The 15,684-nt window shown below is 41.1% G+C and overlaps 1 protein-coding gene across 1 annotated transcript in view; it reads right to left on the minus strand.

Annotated features, from left to right (window-relative positions):
* LOC307262409 (ras GTPase-activating protein 1-like) overlaps nucleotides 1-14,841 on the minus strand; it is a 30,976-nt gene extending 16,135 nt beyond the window's left edge. Inside the window, exon 1 of the mRNA XM_080043278.1 lies at nucleotides 13,609-14,841. Within this exon, the coding sequence (XP_079899404.1) occupies nucleotides 13,609-14,153 (545 nt within the window). The 5' untranslated portion in view covers nucleotides 14,154-14,841. The remainder of the gene's footprint in view (nucleotides 1-13,608) is intronic.
* Nucleotides 14,842-15,684: the final 843 nt, after the last annotated feature.

Genomic DNA, 15,684 nt, shown 5'->3' on the forward strand with positions numbered 1-15,684 from the left:
TAAACAAGTGTGTTCAACCGTTTAATTTTAGTGCAATTTCATTTAAATTTTTTCAGACTTTCAGATGGTTTTATTCTTCTTCCCTTTGTTTATCTGTAATGTCTTATCACTACAAAAGAGATCCCAACGTACCAGTAAGTGTCAAATGAATTAGGAAGCCTAGACCATTGAGTCATGTACACAGTATTGTTTTTGTTTTGTTTTTCATAACCAAGAAATATGTTTTGGTTTAAAACCAGAAATAATCAAACTGTATAGATACAGTTTTGCTGGTTAAGAACTAAGTACTGCTTTTGTCAGGGGTTGTTGGAGGGATTATTAAAACTAACATTGTACCAGCGGTGACAATAAATAAATAATATAAATATATGTTTGTCACTTTACATATTTTACTGTTATAGCCCTGGCTTTGGGCAGACATAAAGAGCTTGTTGCCATTTCTTAATTACTGAATCCCACTCATACTCTACACCTTTAATCCCTGGTAAACTTAAAATACACAGCTTGTTACATCATTCGTTGGGTTGTTGAATGAATCAGGTGCATAACACGCATTACAGAGTCTTGTTTCTTAGTTGTATTTTAATCCACCATTGATTATCAGTATTTAACATTTTAAAAAAAGCTTTCCATGTGTTGTGCGGGGCTGCCTTATACTGGATTGTGGTTTTGGTTGCTGTTCATCGTACTAAAAAATACATTTTAAAGCTATGGTATTCATGTTACCTACTTCATTGCAATAGGAACATATTTTCTGTGATACCGTAGCAACCCCAGCCATGTGGCTTTGTTGTTGCACAGTGCCTTGAAGAAATCTGCACTTTTAAGACAGCCTTGTTGATTTGGTTTACCATACGTCTAAAAAACACATCTCTAACATCTGAATCTGAATGTGCTGCTTTATATCTTGTAATATGCTTAAATTTGCACTGCACATCTCACATATTTATAGATATGGAAAAAGCTTTTTAGATATAGTATCCATTAGCTTTGTGTATAGGCCAGGGCTATAATATTAAATTCTTAAATGACACTGTCCGTGATAACATGGCGTGTGAGAGAGTAAACCAGGCAGCAAGGGTGTTATAATAAACTGACTATGAGCATAAGCCATGACAGCAGTGATAGGATACAGTGCTACTATCAGCTTGAGGAATGCCCTGTCATGTCAGTACATGAACAGCTCTTCTCTTGTAAAGCTCAACTCAGGGCTAAGGCATGTATCCCTCTATCTGCATACCGTTTCCCCATGGTCAACTAAAACAGTCTAACTGATGTAAAAATGTATATTGTGCACAGATCATAATGTATTTTGGTGACTCACACACACATGGCCATTGACAGTGCTTTTTACACTTACTAAGTCCCACCTACTTGTGAAAGAAACCACACCAAAATATGTTTTAAACTGCTGAGGTGAAAGAACAGTAGTCAGCCAGTGTCACCTAAATGCCCACATCCTAAACCTTGCTTTCAAAGAGTACACCTATGTAGTCACTTACGTAGTTGCTAGAAGCATAGTTCAGCTTATTGTAGCATGCTGTCAAGAACAATATGTGCTGCAAAAATCGAACATGCCCAAACTTGGTGAGCTTGGGTAAGATGCCAAAATATATGGCTTAGGCTCCAGCAAACAAAGCAGCATGATGTCTGTGTATATATTCCTTCTGGCTATGTTTTAATGTGAAATGCCTTTAAAAAATTGCACCAAAAGCGTTGACTGGGAACGAGTGACATACTGTTTTTAGATTGTGTGCAGACACTTTCTCACTTCACAGGAAACACAGGATGAACAATTAAGTATTTTTCTTTAAACTGTAATGAGAAATATTGAAAGCTATAATTGTGTAACTTATTATTATTATATAAATGAATGGCTGTTACATTCAAGCAATCGCCAATCGAGTTGACACAAAGGTGATTCATCAGATCGACAACTCTCTCTGTATTTCTCAGTATAGCAGAAAAACAAACTCAGGTAGCTGGTTTTACATACTCTGAGTTTAATCCTGCGCTCTGAGTTGGTCAACTCAGAGCGCAGGGTTGACGAGCAACTCTGGGTTTTCGGTTTCAGAACAGTAGATCAGCGTTGGGTCAATCAACTCTGAGCGTGTTCACTCTGGGTGGAGCGTGTGCGTAAAAGCCATCGTCAATGGATCGCTGATAACATGATTCACCATGGAAACAAGAGAAACAAATGCTTGATCCTCCCACTTCTTCACTTCTCAAAAAAGAAAAGAAAAGAAAACCTCTCCGCTCCTCCCACTAGAGTTAGAAATATTAACGAATGAGCTTATGGTATGGAGAAGAATAAACGGGGATATTGTCTCATAACTCTGATCTAATCACCTCGGCAAATCAGTAGGGCTGGCCCGAATTATTCGAATATCTGAGTATTCGTTTGTTAAATTAGTATTCGGAGCTCAATTCAGTATTCGGGATATTAGTTTTTATTTATTTTTTATTTTTTTTAAACTTTTTTTTTGCAAAGGTAGCTCAAACTGCAGTATATTTGTCAGCAAATAATATTTGGATATACAAGTTATAAAACAATTGTAAAATACAAATTAGACGTTCATTTAAAATATATTATCGAATTATTTGAACTTTGACCTAGTTGGCAGTTGCCTTTTCAAAGCGCAAGTTCCGGTGATATCAGCTGTAGTAGGCTGCGTGATGTTACCAGAGTGAGGCAAACTAAAAGCGACAGCAAGCACAGGAGGGAGAGAGAGATGGAGGAAGAATAGAGTATGTGTTCCTAATAACTCTATAGGCTACCAAAACATTAGCGCGATTTCGGAAGGAAATGTAATGCTTGACGTAATGCTAACGTTAGCTTAGCTCAGCTGTTTGTTTACATTCAGCCATGCTATTCAGCCATCATCAACCGTGACTTGCTTGCATCATGGGAATAGGCAGTCAATAATTGTTATATTATGGACACAAAAGACTATCAATATTGGATCTTTGTATGGATTTATAAATCGCCGAAAAGATGCACGTTCCTGGATGAATTGATACGCTCCTGTATGGGTTACGATGGCGCGGAGGACAGCTGATTTGGAATGGAAAACAGCTGTTTGCCTCCAAGGGGAAAAAGTAAGGAACTCCGACTTTACTACCATTCGAAAGTTATTAAAGCATCAACAAACTATGCAGCTTGCTGTCTCGGCTCACACACTCGGTTTCAGTGAGTACATTGGCATTATTAATGTTGGTTTGATGGTGTGTTTTTCTGGAACGAATATTCGCTCGGAAAAACCAACGAATACTCAAAGCCTGAAAAATGGCATTCGGGCCAGCCCTACAAATCAGAAAAAAACGGGGCAAACAAAAGAGCATCATAGCTTCCGTATGAGAAGCAAAAATAGACTATATTTTAAGAATTAAGTTACGCATATCAGCAGCAGCAAACGTGTTAAGCTGCGCTGCACAGCGTTGCTGACAGTGTTATATTCGCTGTATTATGTAGGCAAGCTATACATCGGCTACTGTACAGTAAATAGACTGTTGCTTCTTTTAAATGGGGAGTGAAAGACATTAATGTCAGACACATTAGGTGACAGTTTCCATTGTAGAGCCTGATTGATTTATTACCAGATCCCTTGTCCTCTGGTGATCACAGTTTGAATTATTATATAATTTCTATATATTCATATTAGGCTATTTAACAAGGCTCGTCTGTGACTTTGTGATCACGCAAGTGAACAGTAACGATCGCGTGCAGCCGCAGAATTACATTTCAACCTGACAGAGTCTGTTCAGTGGCACAGACGTTAAAAAACTCCTGTTAATAAAAAATAAAATAATGAATAATAATCTGAATGTAGAGCATGTTCGCGATGTGTAAGGTGGCCGCATATGAACAGCACGAGGGCTGAGAACTATGCTACTGATCAGATAAATGATCGATCAAACGTAAAATCATCAGGAAATGATAAAAACATCCCGATGGAGATTTCTATGGAGTGATTTTGCTTCGAACTGTACAGGGTCGCGTTGTGACAGTTACACTCTTTCTTCAGTCAGAGCTGCAGCGTAAAGTGAAAACAAACTCAGAGCAGGTCAAATCACCTATCCAGCAGGTTAGACCCACGGCGTATGTTGCCGCAGTAACTGACTCTCGGTTACGCTGAACCTGCTACCTGAAACGGAAAACCCAGAGTTTCCACTAACTCAGAGCGAACAAACTCAGGGTTGCCTCAAAACCAGCTACCTGAAACAGGCCTCAGAGCTCTGAAAAATCCAAAGGAGCGCCAAAGATAGGTTTCACTTGTTGACGTACAGCAGTAGGTATAAAATCCATGCAAGGTCACCGAAAGGCTTACCTCAGGTAGATGCGCAGAAAGTGTTTCTCAGAATTCCTCATAGGGGAAACAAGTTACGCACTATGGCTTTTGGTTACAAAATCAATGTGCATGTTGTCTGAGAGAAACTTCACAAAGATGATAAAATTTGTCAGAGTAAGTAGTGAAAATGATCAAACTTATCCCGAGGAAAAAAACAGCACTGTTCAAACAAATTATTATCATGAAATGCTTTCCTCTATTTGTGCCCTTCCACTTTGTGAACATCTTTACTGATACTACCACATGTGAGAGAAATGGCTGACAAATGGCATTTTTTCTGTTTTCTGGAGCCAAATCTCTAGGGGCAATAAGACTAACAGGGCAGACACAGATTGCTGTGACTCGAGTGAGTCATGTCACTGTCTTCCGGTCTCTCATTAAGCTGTTTCGTGAGCTTTCTCTCTCCAGCTTATGTCCCTCTCTTTTTATCTTCTTCTTGTTTTGATGGATGCGTCTGTACGGCTGTACTCAAACATCTCCAGACGAACTGTCAGCCCTCATCATTATCAAAAAGTAATGAAACATTGCATTACTGGACATTAGCAATGCACCTCCCGGGAGTTACTGACTTTCTATAGAGGGTACTGAGTGCATTTCTACACACATTTTCTCGATATTGTGAATTTTGGGATTTGACTAAATGAACATTTTATACCATTATATAATAAGTGTTTGCCTATACATTTCCAAGTAAAAAAATAAAATGAAAAGTCAGATGAGCGCAATTGGCTCTCACAGAAAAGATAATGCATCATCCCCTGAATAATATTAAATGAAATAAAAACCACACACACAAATGGAATCCTAAAACTCAAAAAAGTTGAAGATAAGGAGCTGTTAACCGTTCGCTACCGGGTAACAAGGGTAGAGTTGCAGGGGGATTTGATGCCCCACTTACGCCAAGTTCGCCCTCTGCTGCATCTCCCTCTTGTATCCCGCGGTCTCACAGGGTGCACCGGCTCCACTGATGCTGCTGTTGCTGGCCAGGCAAAAACTGCGAGCACCGACGAGGAAAGCAGCGCAACCTAGGCAGCTCCAAATCCATATAAGCCATGTTGATGTGACCCTGCTGCCGCCCTGATACAGTCATCTCTCGTTGCTAGGGTCAATGAGTGACATCCACCGACGCAAGATGAACAGGAGAAAACTGAGAGGCAGACTGACACCCCACATGCATTTGGTTCTGCTAACTAATTTAAAGAAAATTCAAGGATCGTGTCTTGTTCCATTTTCCTCTAGACGGCTATGGAAGTTAATCAATCCGAGACTGAGGCAAACTGTAGCCGTGCAATCTTCCAATTCCATCCCTCTTCTACTTTCTTATTCTCTTCCCCTTCCTTCTCTCTCTCTCTCTCTCTCTCTCTCATAAAGCCACGCATCACGAGCATGCTGCCTATTGGCTTTCGAAGCAGTGGGACAGCAAAGGGTGGGGAGTGGCATCTCAGCACACACGGACCACTGTACGAATACACACGTATGTACTGCCCATGAACACTGGAATACACAGACATAGATTAGTGTAAACAAACCACAAAGCCTTGTGACCCTTGCTGGCCTTAGAGAGTTCTTTATTTCTTCTGGCTTTAACCATGATTAAAGAATAAAACGCTTGATGACGACGGTATGTGACCTCTCTCCCATTAGAAAGAAAAAATGGCAGACTGGCTTCAACCCCAGAGCAAGCATTTTTAGTAAATGAACAAATCCCAGAGCTCTTAATGTAAACACTGTTTGGGTTTAGCACTAACTTATTAGCCAAACAAGGTCTTTGTAAATTGTGTTCTCTGGAAACCTTTTACTTATTTGTGAGCTCAAGTTTCCACAATGGAAAGTTTAGCGTTGTGATGGCCTGACGCCTGACAGCAGCTTCAATTTGTTTTTGTTTTGCCCTGCATATAACTGCCACAGCTAGTCAGGGGCATGATAGTGGCAGCACTGTGGGGTATACTGTACAGATGGAGAGATGGGGTAATGGCCATCCATGCATCTTCAGTCTTCCTCAGCCTGAAATGCTAACCAACCATCCTCATTTTAATACACAGACAGAAATATGGGGACCGCAGCCGACAATCTCTGCTTTCCTGCTGTGAATCGACCTCCCTGAAATAACATCATTACATCAGCTTGATAATAGGGTTCGTTCTCATCCACACACACACACACACACACACACACACACACACACACACACACACACACACACACACACACACACACACACACACACACACACACACACACACACACACACACACACACACACACACACACACACACACACACACACACACACACACACACACACACACACACACACACACAATATTTCTCTGTGCTCTTGAAACAGTGGGGGGGTTCCAGTTAAGAGATAATTTTTTTTGTCCAACTGAATATGGAGTAATTTATACAAACCTCCACAAGACAGACAGTGGATCTCAATCAAATGGAAATGTGAAAATATGTAAAATGAAACACTAGCATAGCATTAGGTTTGTGTCCATCAAGTGGTTGGAGCAGATAAACTACGCTAGTTTCTTCAGAACATGGCGGTATAGGAAACATACTGTAACATGGTAAAAAGTAGAATAAGTAGATTATTACAAACCTGAAAGAAAAACAAACAGGGAGAGAGGTCTGCAGGAATTGGTTTTAATTGGGCGAGCTGTTAATGTCCTTTCAGTGAAGTTAGTTTTACCCATGTTTATTCTTATCCATAGACAAAGACATTATGCAGAGATTATAATGCACGCAGCCGCAGTAAGTTTAACTATTTTCCACATAAGTCACCTCAAGCAAGCCAGCATTTTTGCAAAGTCCTTCAAATCCTAAATCCTGGGTATTGTCAAACCCAACTGCAATGATTCTGAGGATCCTGTTAAGGCCACAATGCGTGGCTTAGAAGTCTCAAAAACAGGATGCAGGAGAGAAAAGGGAGGGCAGTGTGGTTATTGGAAGGGCATGACAGGACATTACGTAACACAATGAAAATGCATGGAAACCATAGGCTTAGCCTTATCAATGCACCACACAGAGATTACAATAAAAGTGGGACTGGCACTTCAATCAATCGATCTAGTAAACCAACCCAACACACTAGCATCCTTTGCTTAAATGGTTGGGAGAGTGTTATGTTAAAAGCTTTAAACAAAGTTGCATATAAGCTACAATAGTCTGTAACTTTCCAGCCACGGAAATTTTAAATTGTATGACAGTAAATGACAGTCCATGCATTATACAAATAGTTGGATTCAGCAGTCATCACGTGTGTAATGACTGATCCAGTCGAATTAATAAGACCCTGCTGCTTTGTTATAAAAAGTTCTGTAACATTTTGGCTAGTGGGAACAATCACCTTCAGGGAATAACCCAGTTAAGCTACTATGTGACATGATCCTCATGCCATCTAAAAGTTCCATTGTCTCCGTTACCTTGCACAAAGGGCAATTACGTTGTGTGGGTACTCAATTAACACTGCAGTTACAAGGAACGTGGGCACAGCCAACTGCTAAATCTGGTAAACTCATTCACAAAGCCGCTGATCTTCAAATCCAACTACCACCACCTCCTTAGGGAAACCCTTCATGACTTAAAATCCTTGCTAATCTCCGTGGAAACTCAAAATCTGCGACTCATTTCCCAATGTGCTGTTTGTTTAAGCTCAGGCCCTGGACTGCTGGTTTCTAATGGGAGCAGGAACGTCCACTGTTTGGACGACAACACATCTTCACTCTTGCCTCTTGGTTAAGCTATTGTCAGTGTGAATTTCTTATCACTGGGCTGCATCCATTGTTTATGAATGACATACTTTTGTACAGAGGTGTGAATTAAGTTGGCTGCTGTTTGTCTCTCTCTCACAAACATTTTCACTGTACCGTGCTCTGCAAAAGTGCAAAGTGTGAAACACACTTTGGCACCAATTCCAACAGTGTGGGAGCATTCCACCATCACTTGCACTTTGCTGGCAGTGGCTGCTAACATAACTCAAAGGAATACAAGATCCGTCTTGGAGCCAGATTACAGAAGGCATACACAGAGTAGCTACACAGCTTAAGGGGCAGGGTGAGATTCAGAATAATTCAGGGTATTCAGCAGTGTATGCAACACCTATTGCTTCCAATTGTAGATGTGCCACTAGCATATGCTAGTAAAGGCACAATGTGGAAGAAAGGTAAAGCACAAAAAGACAATGTACGCATGTCGGGAACAATTATAGATGTCGATGGTACGTTGGTACGTCTGGAGGAAAAACCACAAATGAATGGACAAAATCTCATGTGCAATCAGATTTTATTTTGTCCCCGCAACACTATTATTAAATACGATTTATACATCTATTTTAAATAATTGATTGATCATTTTGCATGTGGCTTGAGAAAATCCTGTCTAATATTTGTTTGTTTTAGTTTTGTCAGTTCTAATAATAATGGAAGGAAAACATTTTGAAAATCTCTCATGCGGGTGTTATGCCCTTGAGGGGATTATTTGTGGTTTTGGTAAGCAGTCATTTATAAACCATCTAATGCTCAATTTTCCTCATTGTGCAACTGTTAATGTACACTTATATTTAACAAGTAAGAAGAGAAACACTAGGTGTATCTTAGCCTTTCCGTTTCAAAGCGGTGACATTCCTCATAGTGAAATCGGTCAATCATTGCATCCGTATAATGTCGTATATACACATAGAATGTTCACATTCACAATGTGACACCGGATAACTTAATTGTATGCCATAAAACATGACCATGAGTTTATTGCCTCCAGGCTGGAACGTGAGTTATGTGCATGACGCGATGCATTTTGCTTGAAACCCTATAAGATTAGGCATCATCTATAGAAAAGCACCACTGGATGAGACAGTAACATTGCAGAGTGTCCACATATCACATCAGTCCTGTCTATCAAAGTGGATCAGTGGCACATCCTGAAAAAGCCACATCCAGTGGCAGGTGTTCTGATGAGCAGCACACAAACGTACGAACATTCAGCATTTGACCTCATGGTTTTTAATAACAAGATGAGTTCCTGGTACAATTGTCTGATAATAGTAAGCTTTTCAATCAAAAATACTTAAAGATCTCCTATTATACTACTTTTCTGGTCTTAATGTCTCATTAATGACTCCTATGGAGCAACCTGACACGAATCACAGCACAAAAAAACATGTAGATTTTCGGGAAACTCTTCCTCTCATCTGAGCGTGCACAGCAGTCTCTGTCCACACTCGGCTTTGTGCTTCTCCGCCCCCTCCCCCCACCCCCTCCTCCTGCAAACCCCACTCCGTTGTGATTGGTTACCTTCCTTCCGGAACACTTTCAGCAGCAAGCGGGCAGATTTGAGAGCAGGAATGTGGGGGCATGGCCGGAGCGCATGTTGCAGCATTACCATACATGGAAAAATCTGCATTCGTGACGACACGTATGCAGGAAATTTGAAACGATTTGAACACGTGATTTCTCGACCGGCTGCCCTAGTGTTTAGCGCTCTGCACAGTCACCCCAGACGGTCAGCAGGGAATACGTCTAAATGTATGCAAGTCATTATTTGATACTTTAGTATGGTTAAATATGACTATAAATCATTATAACAACGTTTATAGGTCATAAAAGTCGAAAAAGTATAATAGGTCCACTTTAAGCTTCCCTTGACGGAGAGCAAAGAATATACATCATTAGATCAGAATTATTGTCACTATCCCTCTGCAGACGTGCATCCTTCAATGTGGACATGTCGATACAGGCTACAAGGGTAGGTCTGATTTTGATTAATACTGGCAAACACTACACAACAACTATTGGGAGATTGCAGTCACATAATAACCACCAACTCTTAATAAATGTGGTCCAACTTTCCGGTGCATCCATCACCACTACAAGCACTTCACAAACACCACAAACCCAAAATAGAGGAAAATCCTGTTGTTGCGTATGAGCCTTGCACAATTCGGTTGAGTAAAACATATCAGAGTAAATGGACTTCCCTTAGCCAAAGTGAGCGCAAAGTGCAAACCTATGAAGAGGTATTCCCTTGGGAAAACTACTACTTCCGTAGTATGAACTTGGATTCAAGTATGGTTAATTCTGGTGTAACGTCGGCCTCCCCCTTCCTCTGTAATCTGACAGGGAGATATAGGATGGCTCCTACAATAAGAGCTGAATCCACACTCCTGGACTAGTCACTTCCATATCTTACAGTATGAGAGCTAGAAATGACTTAGCTCAGCAGTTCTCTATGAGACAGTAACAAATGAGGGCTGTATTTAGGTTATTATAAAAAACAGCACACACAGGCTTGGACATGTGCTTGTGTGCATGCCTGATACATTTCATACAAATGCCTATAATTAGAGATGCAATTCTAAATTCAAACAATCAAGACAAGGTGAATACCAAGTATATGGCTGGACCGCAGTTAGTTTGGTGTATCGCTACGTACTGTGTAGTTCAGTAGCCTAGGCTAGGTGTATGCATATGCATATAACATACAGGCCTCTGTCACTGCTGTGCTGTGGTGTGTGTGAGGGAGTAACACAGACCTGCACAGACAGACACTGCCTGCTGTTTCACAGCAATGTAACGCGTAAATACCACTCTTAAAACACTGTCTACACCACATGTGTCAAACTCAAGGCGGCCCGCGACACGTTTTGATGTGGCCCGCGAATCAATTCGGCCGATTTGAATAAATTCTGAAAAAAATAAAAATAAAAAAATTTCATGGAGCCTGTGCCATATCCGCACGTTGCATACGCTCCCAACTGTTAGGAAACTTACGTGGCTTACAGCTAGGAATGTCTGCTGAAAGTTCTACAGCTCAGGATTTTAAGCCATGAATTGATGAACTTGCATCTAAGAAGAGCTGTCAGTTTTCTGAGGGCTGTAAATAGGCCAATATATGTGGCTAAATAGCATGCTAATATTGATGATTGATTGTGTCAAGTGTCTAAGGCAGTGGTGTCAAACATCCTGCCCGCGACTTGTAGAGCACACATTTCTGAGCATTTTTTAAAAAAAATTAAGTTAAATTAAAATTAAATTAAATTGGGAAAAACGTATTCCAAAACAACAAATAACCTCTGTATTTAAAAATAAATCAAAACAGTAGAAGTTGCACTTTTATATAATTGTATTTTGTACTGTCTGCATGTTTGCACAAAATGTGCCCCTGTACATATAGTAAACAAAATTGGACAACTGTAAGGTCAGTGCCTGTTGTATTTGTGTATTCAAATAAACCGTTGTTTATTTCATTAGTGCGTATTGGCATCTTTGAGCAAAATACCCCCAAAATTTTTGCTGCGGCGCTCCACGCCGCACCTCCTATTCCCATGGCCAGCAGCAACCTTTACTAAGACATTTCCTGGGAGCTACAGAGATCCCTTGTGATCCGTGATAATGTAGGTTACATATGTAGGCTGAATTATAAAGCATATAACTGAAAAACAAAGCTAAAGATTTGGATTTGACATATGTACGTTATTTTGCCATTATTTTACTGGTCCGGCCCACTTGAGATCAGAGAGGCTGTATGTGGCCCTCGGACCAAAATGAGTTTGACACCCCTGGTCTACACTGTACAACACTAGCATGGCAGTTAATATCCACATGTGTGAAATAAAATGTTTGCTTGTGTGCATGTTTTATCGCTCGTTCGATAACATGTGATTCCATAACTTTAACCTAGTGGTGCAACGGATCACAGTTGGTCCGTACGGATCAACCCTCGAGGTTTGACACGTACTGTACGTGAAACGCTGATTGGGTGAATATGACAAAAAAAGAAGAAGAAGAAGAAGAAGAAGAAGAATAAGAAGAAGAAGAAGAAGAAGCAGGCTGTGTGTTCACCTGATTGCCGCATGTGTAATACGGAACAGTTTAGTTGGATCACTCTACGTCAAAAAGCTCAATTATAAAATAAAGCTGTCTCTTCCTCCCTCTATCTGTCCGCCTATCTTTCTCTCTCCACACATCCACTACTATCCATGCTTAAAGGAGGCAGGATTATACCCTCATTTTGCACTTTATTTTGTTTTAAATATTTGAAGATTTTATTTAAAATAGACACAGGCTATTTTGTATTTAACTTTGGATTTAAAAAAATCTTCATATCATTAAACGGCAAAGGTAATTGAAAAGCAAAGTCATATTCTATATTATAAGCCTTGTTCATTTTGCCATTTTTGTTGTTGTTGATCAGAAAATGATCTGATCCGTGACTCAAAATCTGTGACACTATCCGAACCGTGAGTTTTGTGATCGGTTGATCAATCACAATATAAATGTCATATTTCTAATACATAATGTCAATTAAGTTGGAGGATTGAGGATCATGATTCCATGGATATCTGGCATATCCATCCATTCAGGTGTTAGCAAACTCTCGACTCAAACTAAACTGGTGTTGTGAGCAATTGTGATGTTGCTTACCTAGAGAACATGTGCTGCTGACCTCACCCAGACTGAGTACTGGTCAGCAGCAAAGCCTTCGTCAAACTAGTTCCCTTTAGCTGCTCAATCTTACCATTCCCTCATGGCAAAAAATGTATGTGTTGATTTTATTTACCTCATCAAACTGATTAGCTCATATATTTACGGGGAAAAAGGGGGCAAAGGTATCCCTCTTCTTGTTGGATATTTCCATATTCTTGAAAAAAAGCAGTGAGACTTTAAGATAATGCAACAGTCCATTACATTGTGCTAATTGATTAGTGCTGAAACTTTGTTTTTAGTTTATTGTATCTTTAGTATCATCTAATCTTTGCGAAACATAACAAATAAACTTAAAAAATTGTGGGTCAGGGTTATGGGAACGGTTCTGTTTTGAACTATTTATCTTTAAAATGTTGTGTTATGACAAAGAGGATCAGAGGCAGAAGAAGCTATTCTGTTTGAGTATTTGTGTTATTATTTAGGCTACATACAGGTTGAGCTATGTAAATATCTCATGTTGTCTGCTGCCTAAATACAGATGAAACAGTATTTTACGATGTACTTTAGTACACTTAATACACTTTCGATATTTTGACTAAATTGAAAATATAATAATATTTGACTAAAGTGTGTGTGCTGTAAATATATAATAATAAGTGATAGGTGGTGGGACTGTGAGTTGCACAAGTCAATATACTGAACCTGTAGGAGTCAAGTGTGTGGCACCAGGCGAGGAAGTGAACCCAACACAAAACAACAGGATGCTTGAAAGTGTGGATTTCTAGGTGTCAATGAACAACACGTCGTGTCTAGTGGTAGTGAGTTCTACTTACTGGTTCGTGGGAGGTGCAGAGAGGGGGAACACCACCTCCTCCTCTTCGTATTCCGGTCCATCCTGCATGTCGCCCTCATCAATAGTGCCGCCGAGCCCCCCGCAGCCCGGAGGGGGAGGAGGAGGTGGTGGCAGTGGGGGGAAACCGGTGGTCCCGTCCGGGCCTGTTGATGTAGGGGAAATCCGACTAGTTGGACCCTCCGAAGTGGGTGAGCAAGCCATGCCGCCCACGGTCCCTGAGCTTGTTCCCTGGAAAACTGAATGCCCACCTCCTGCTCCGCCACTCCCTGTTGCGGACAGCACTGGTCCGGTCATATCCACAGTAGACATGGGATAGATCACACTCGTGTCAGGAATTGAGTCCGGGGATGTGTTTGAATGTTGGCGGAGGGCTGGTGCTGGTCCTTGTCCCAAATCAGCGACTCGTACTATGGTCGCCTTGGGATAGTAGGGGAAAGGGGCTGTCTCCGGGCCTCCTCCGCCTGCCACCCCAGCCCCTGTCGTGGCCGAGCCCGTATCCTCACTACTGACCTCCGCAGCCATCATACTTGGGCACTATGTAGAGGGGGAAAAGTCCCAAAGGGAACCCGCCCTTCCCCTCTGTTTTCACGATACTCCTTCAGTGTTTGGGCTCTGGGGAAACAACACAAAAAGTTTCTCGAAAAAGCGTTTAGCTAGCCAGCTAACGTTAGCCGCCGAGCTAACTTAGCTTCCTCGGCTGCTGCACTAGCGGGCGTTAGCTTTACCTCGCATTCGCTCGCTGCTGCAGGATAGCCCAGCTAACGCTAGCGGGACGGCTAGCAGCTTCGAGACACTTGATGAGTTCTTGCACGCTATGTCTTCATTGTTTTCCCTGGTGCTAAAGTTCACACAGAAATCCGGAAACTGACATTTAAAATGTTTCAAATAGAATATATATTCACCAATATGTTTCCTGTTTTTTCACCCTCGGCACCAGGCAAACCACTTGTCGGGGAGTGTTGTTTTATTGTCACTGTTGTGTGTAACCCCCGTCTTTTTTTCCCCCAGTGTTGTTGTTTTCTTTCCTTTTGAGTTTCCAGCCGTCTCGAATAGAGTCCAAACACGACCTAGCCCTGTCGCCTATATCCCCGGAACGTTATGTTGTTCTTTGCGGACTACCATATCGCAAACCACAGTCTTTATTCTAGCGCATACATGCTAAACTCGCCTTTATTTCTGGGATTCAGGGCTGCTGGCTGGTGGCTTGCCCGCTGCTGCACTGCTCTCTCTCCCCTCCCTCTCCCACTCCTCTCCAGTCATCGAGGCAGACACGGCCAAGTGATCACAGAGCGGCACCGGCTCCATCCATGACATCTTCAATCAGCCTACTAGAGGAAAGGGGACTTTACTTTTATTCCACAGGGTATAAAGGTAACACAATGTGATATTGTTCTTCACATTTTTTTAAATGCAGCTTCATAATGGTTTTTTTTTCGAGTGAACCATATTTCTGAACACTTCTTGCATTAGCCTATATTCCATCTTTCTTATGTTGAAGTTGGCTACGGAAATTCTGACACCCTCAGTTGCTTGGAATCAATCAAACACTGATCAGTCTTTTTATGTATTTGTATCCACCATGGATACAACTCATGATTGTGATCCTTGTTGTTCTGCTTCAATCCAAGGATTCGTCCTTTTTGGGTGAGGTGCACTTCAATCCACTGAACTGACATAATTCATTCTCCCGGCCTGACAGTTTATGTAATATTAATTTTTTCCTTCTTTGTTTCAGACTGCTGATGAGTGAGTGAAATATGGATAATATGGTCCAGTGGGAGTTTTTAATAATTAGTCTGAAACACTGCTGACGACAGTCTTGAATAGAGCTATGGGTTTAAGACGGAATGTCGATCTTTGTTCATTGTAGCTGCCTGGGCAGAGTAATCCTTTTTAATTAAACTGGCACAGATACCAAGTGGGTACTTACAATGCATATAGAAAGTAATAAGGTATGTAGCCCATAGGCTTTCCATTGGTTTGGCTGTTTTTATTAGGAGACAACTGTGGTACTGTTCTGATTATAGCTGTCTAGTTTAAGGACAGTACAGTTAGA

The sequence above is a fragment of the Ammodytes marinus genome (assembly GCF_949987685.1).
Source record: "Ammodytes marinus genome assembly, chromosome: 2".
Classification (NCBI taxonomy): Eukaryota; Metazoa; Chordata; class Actinopteri; order Uranoscopiformes; family Ammodytidae; genus Ammodytes; species Ammodytes marinus.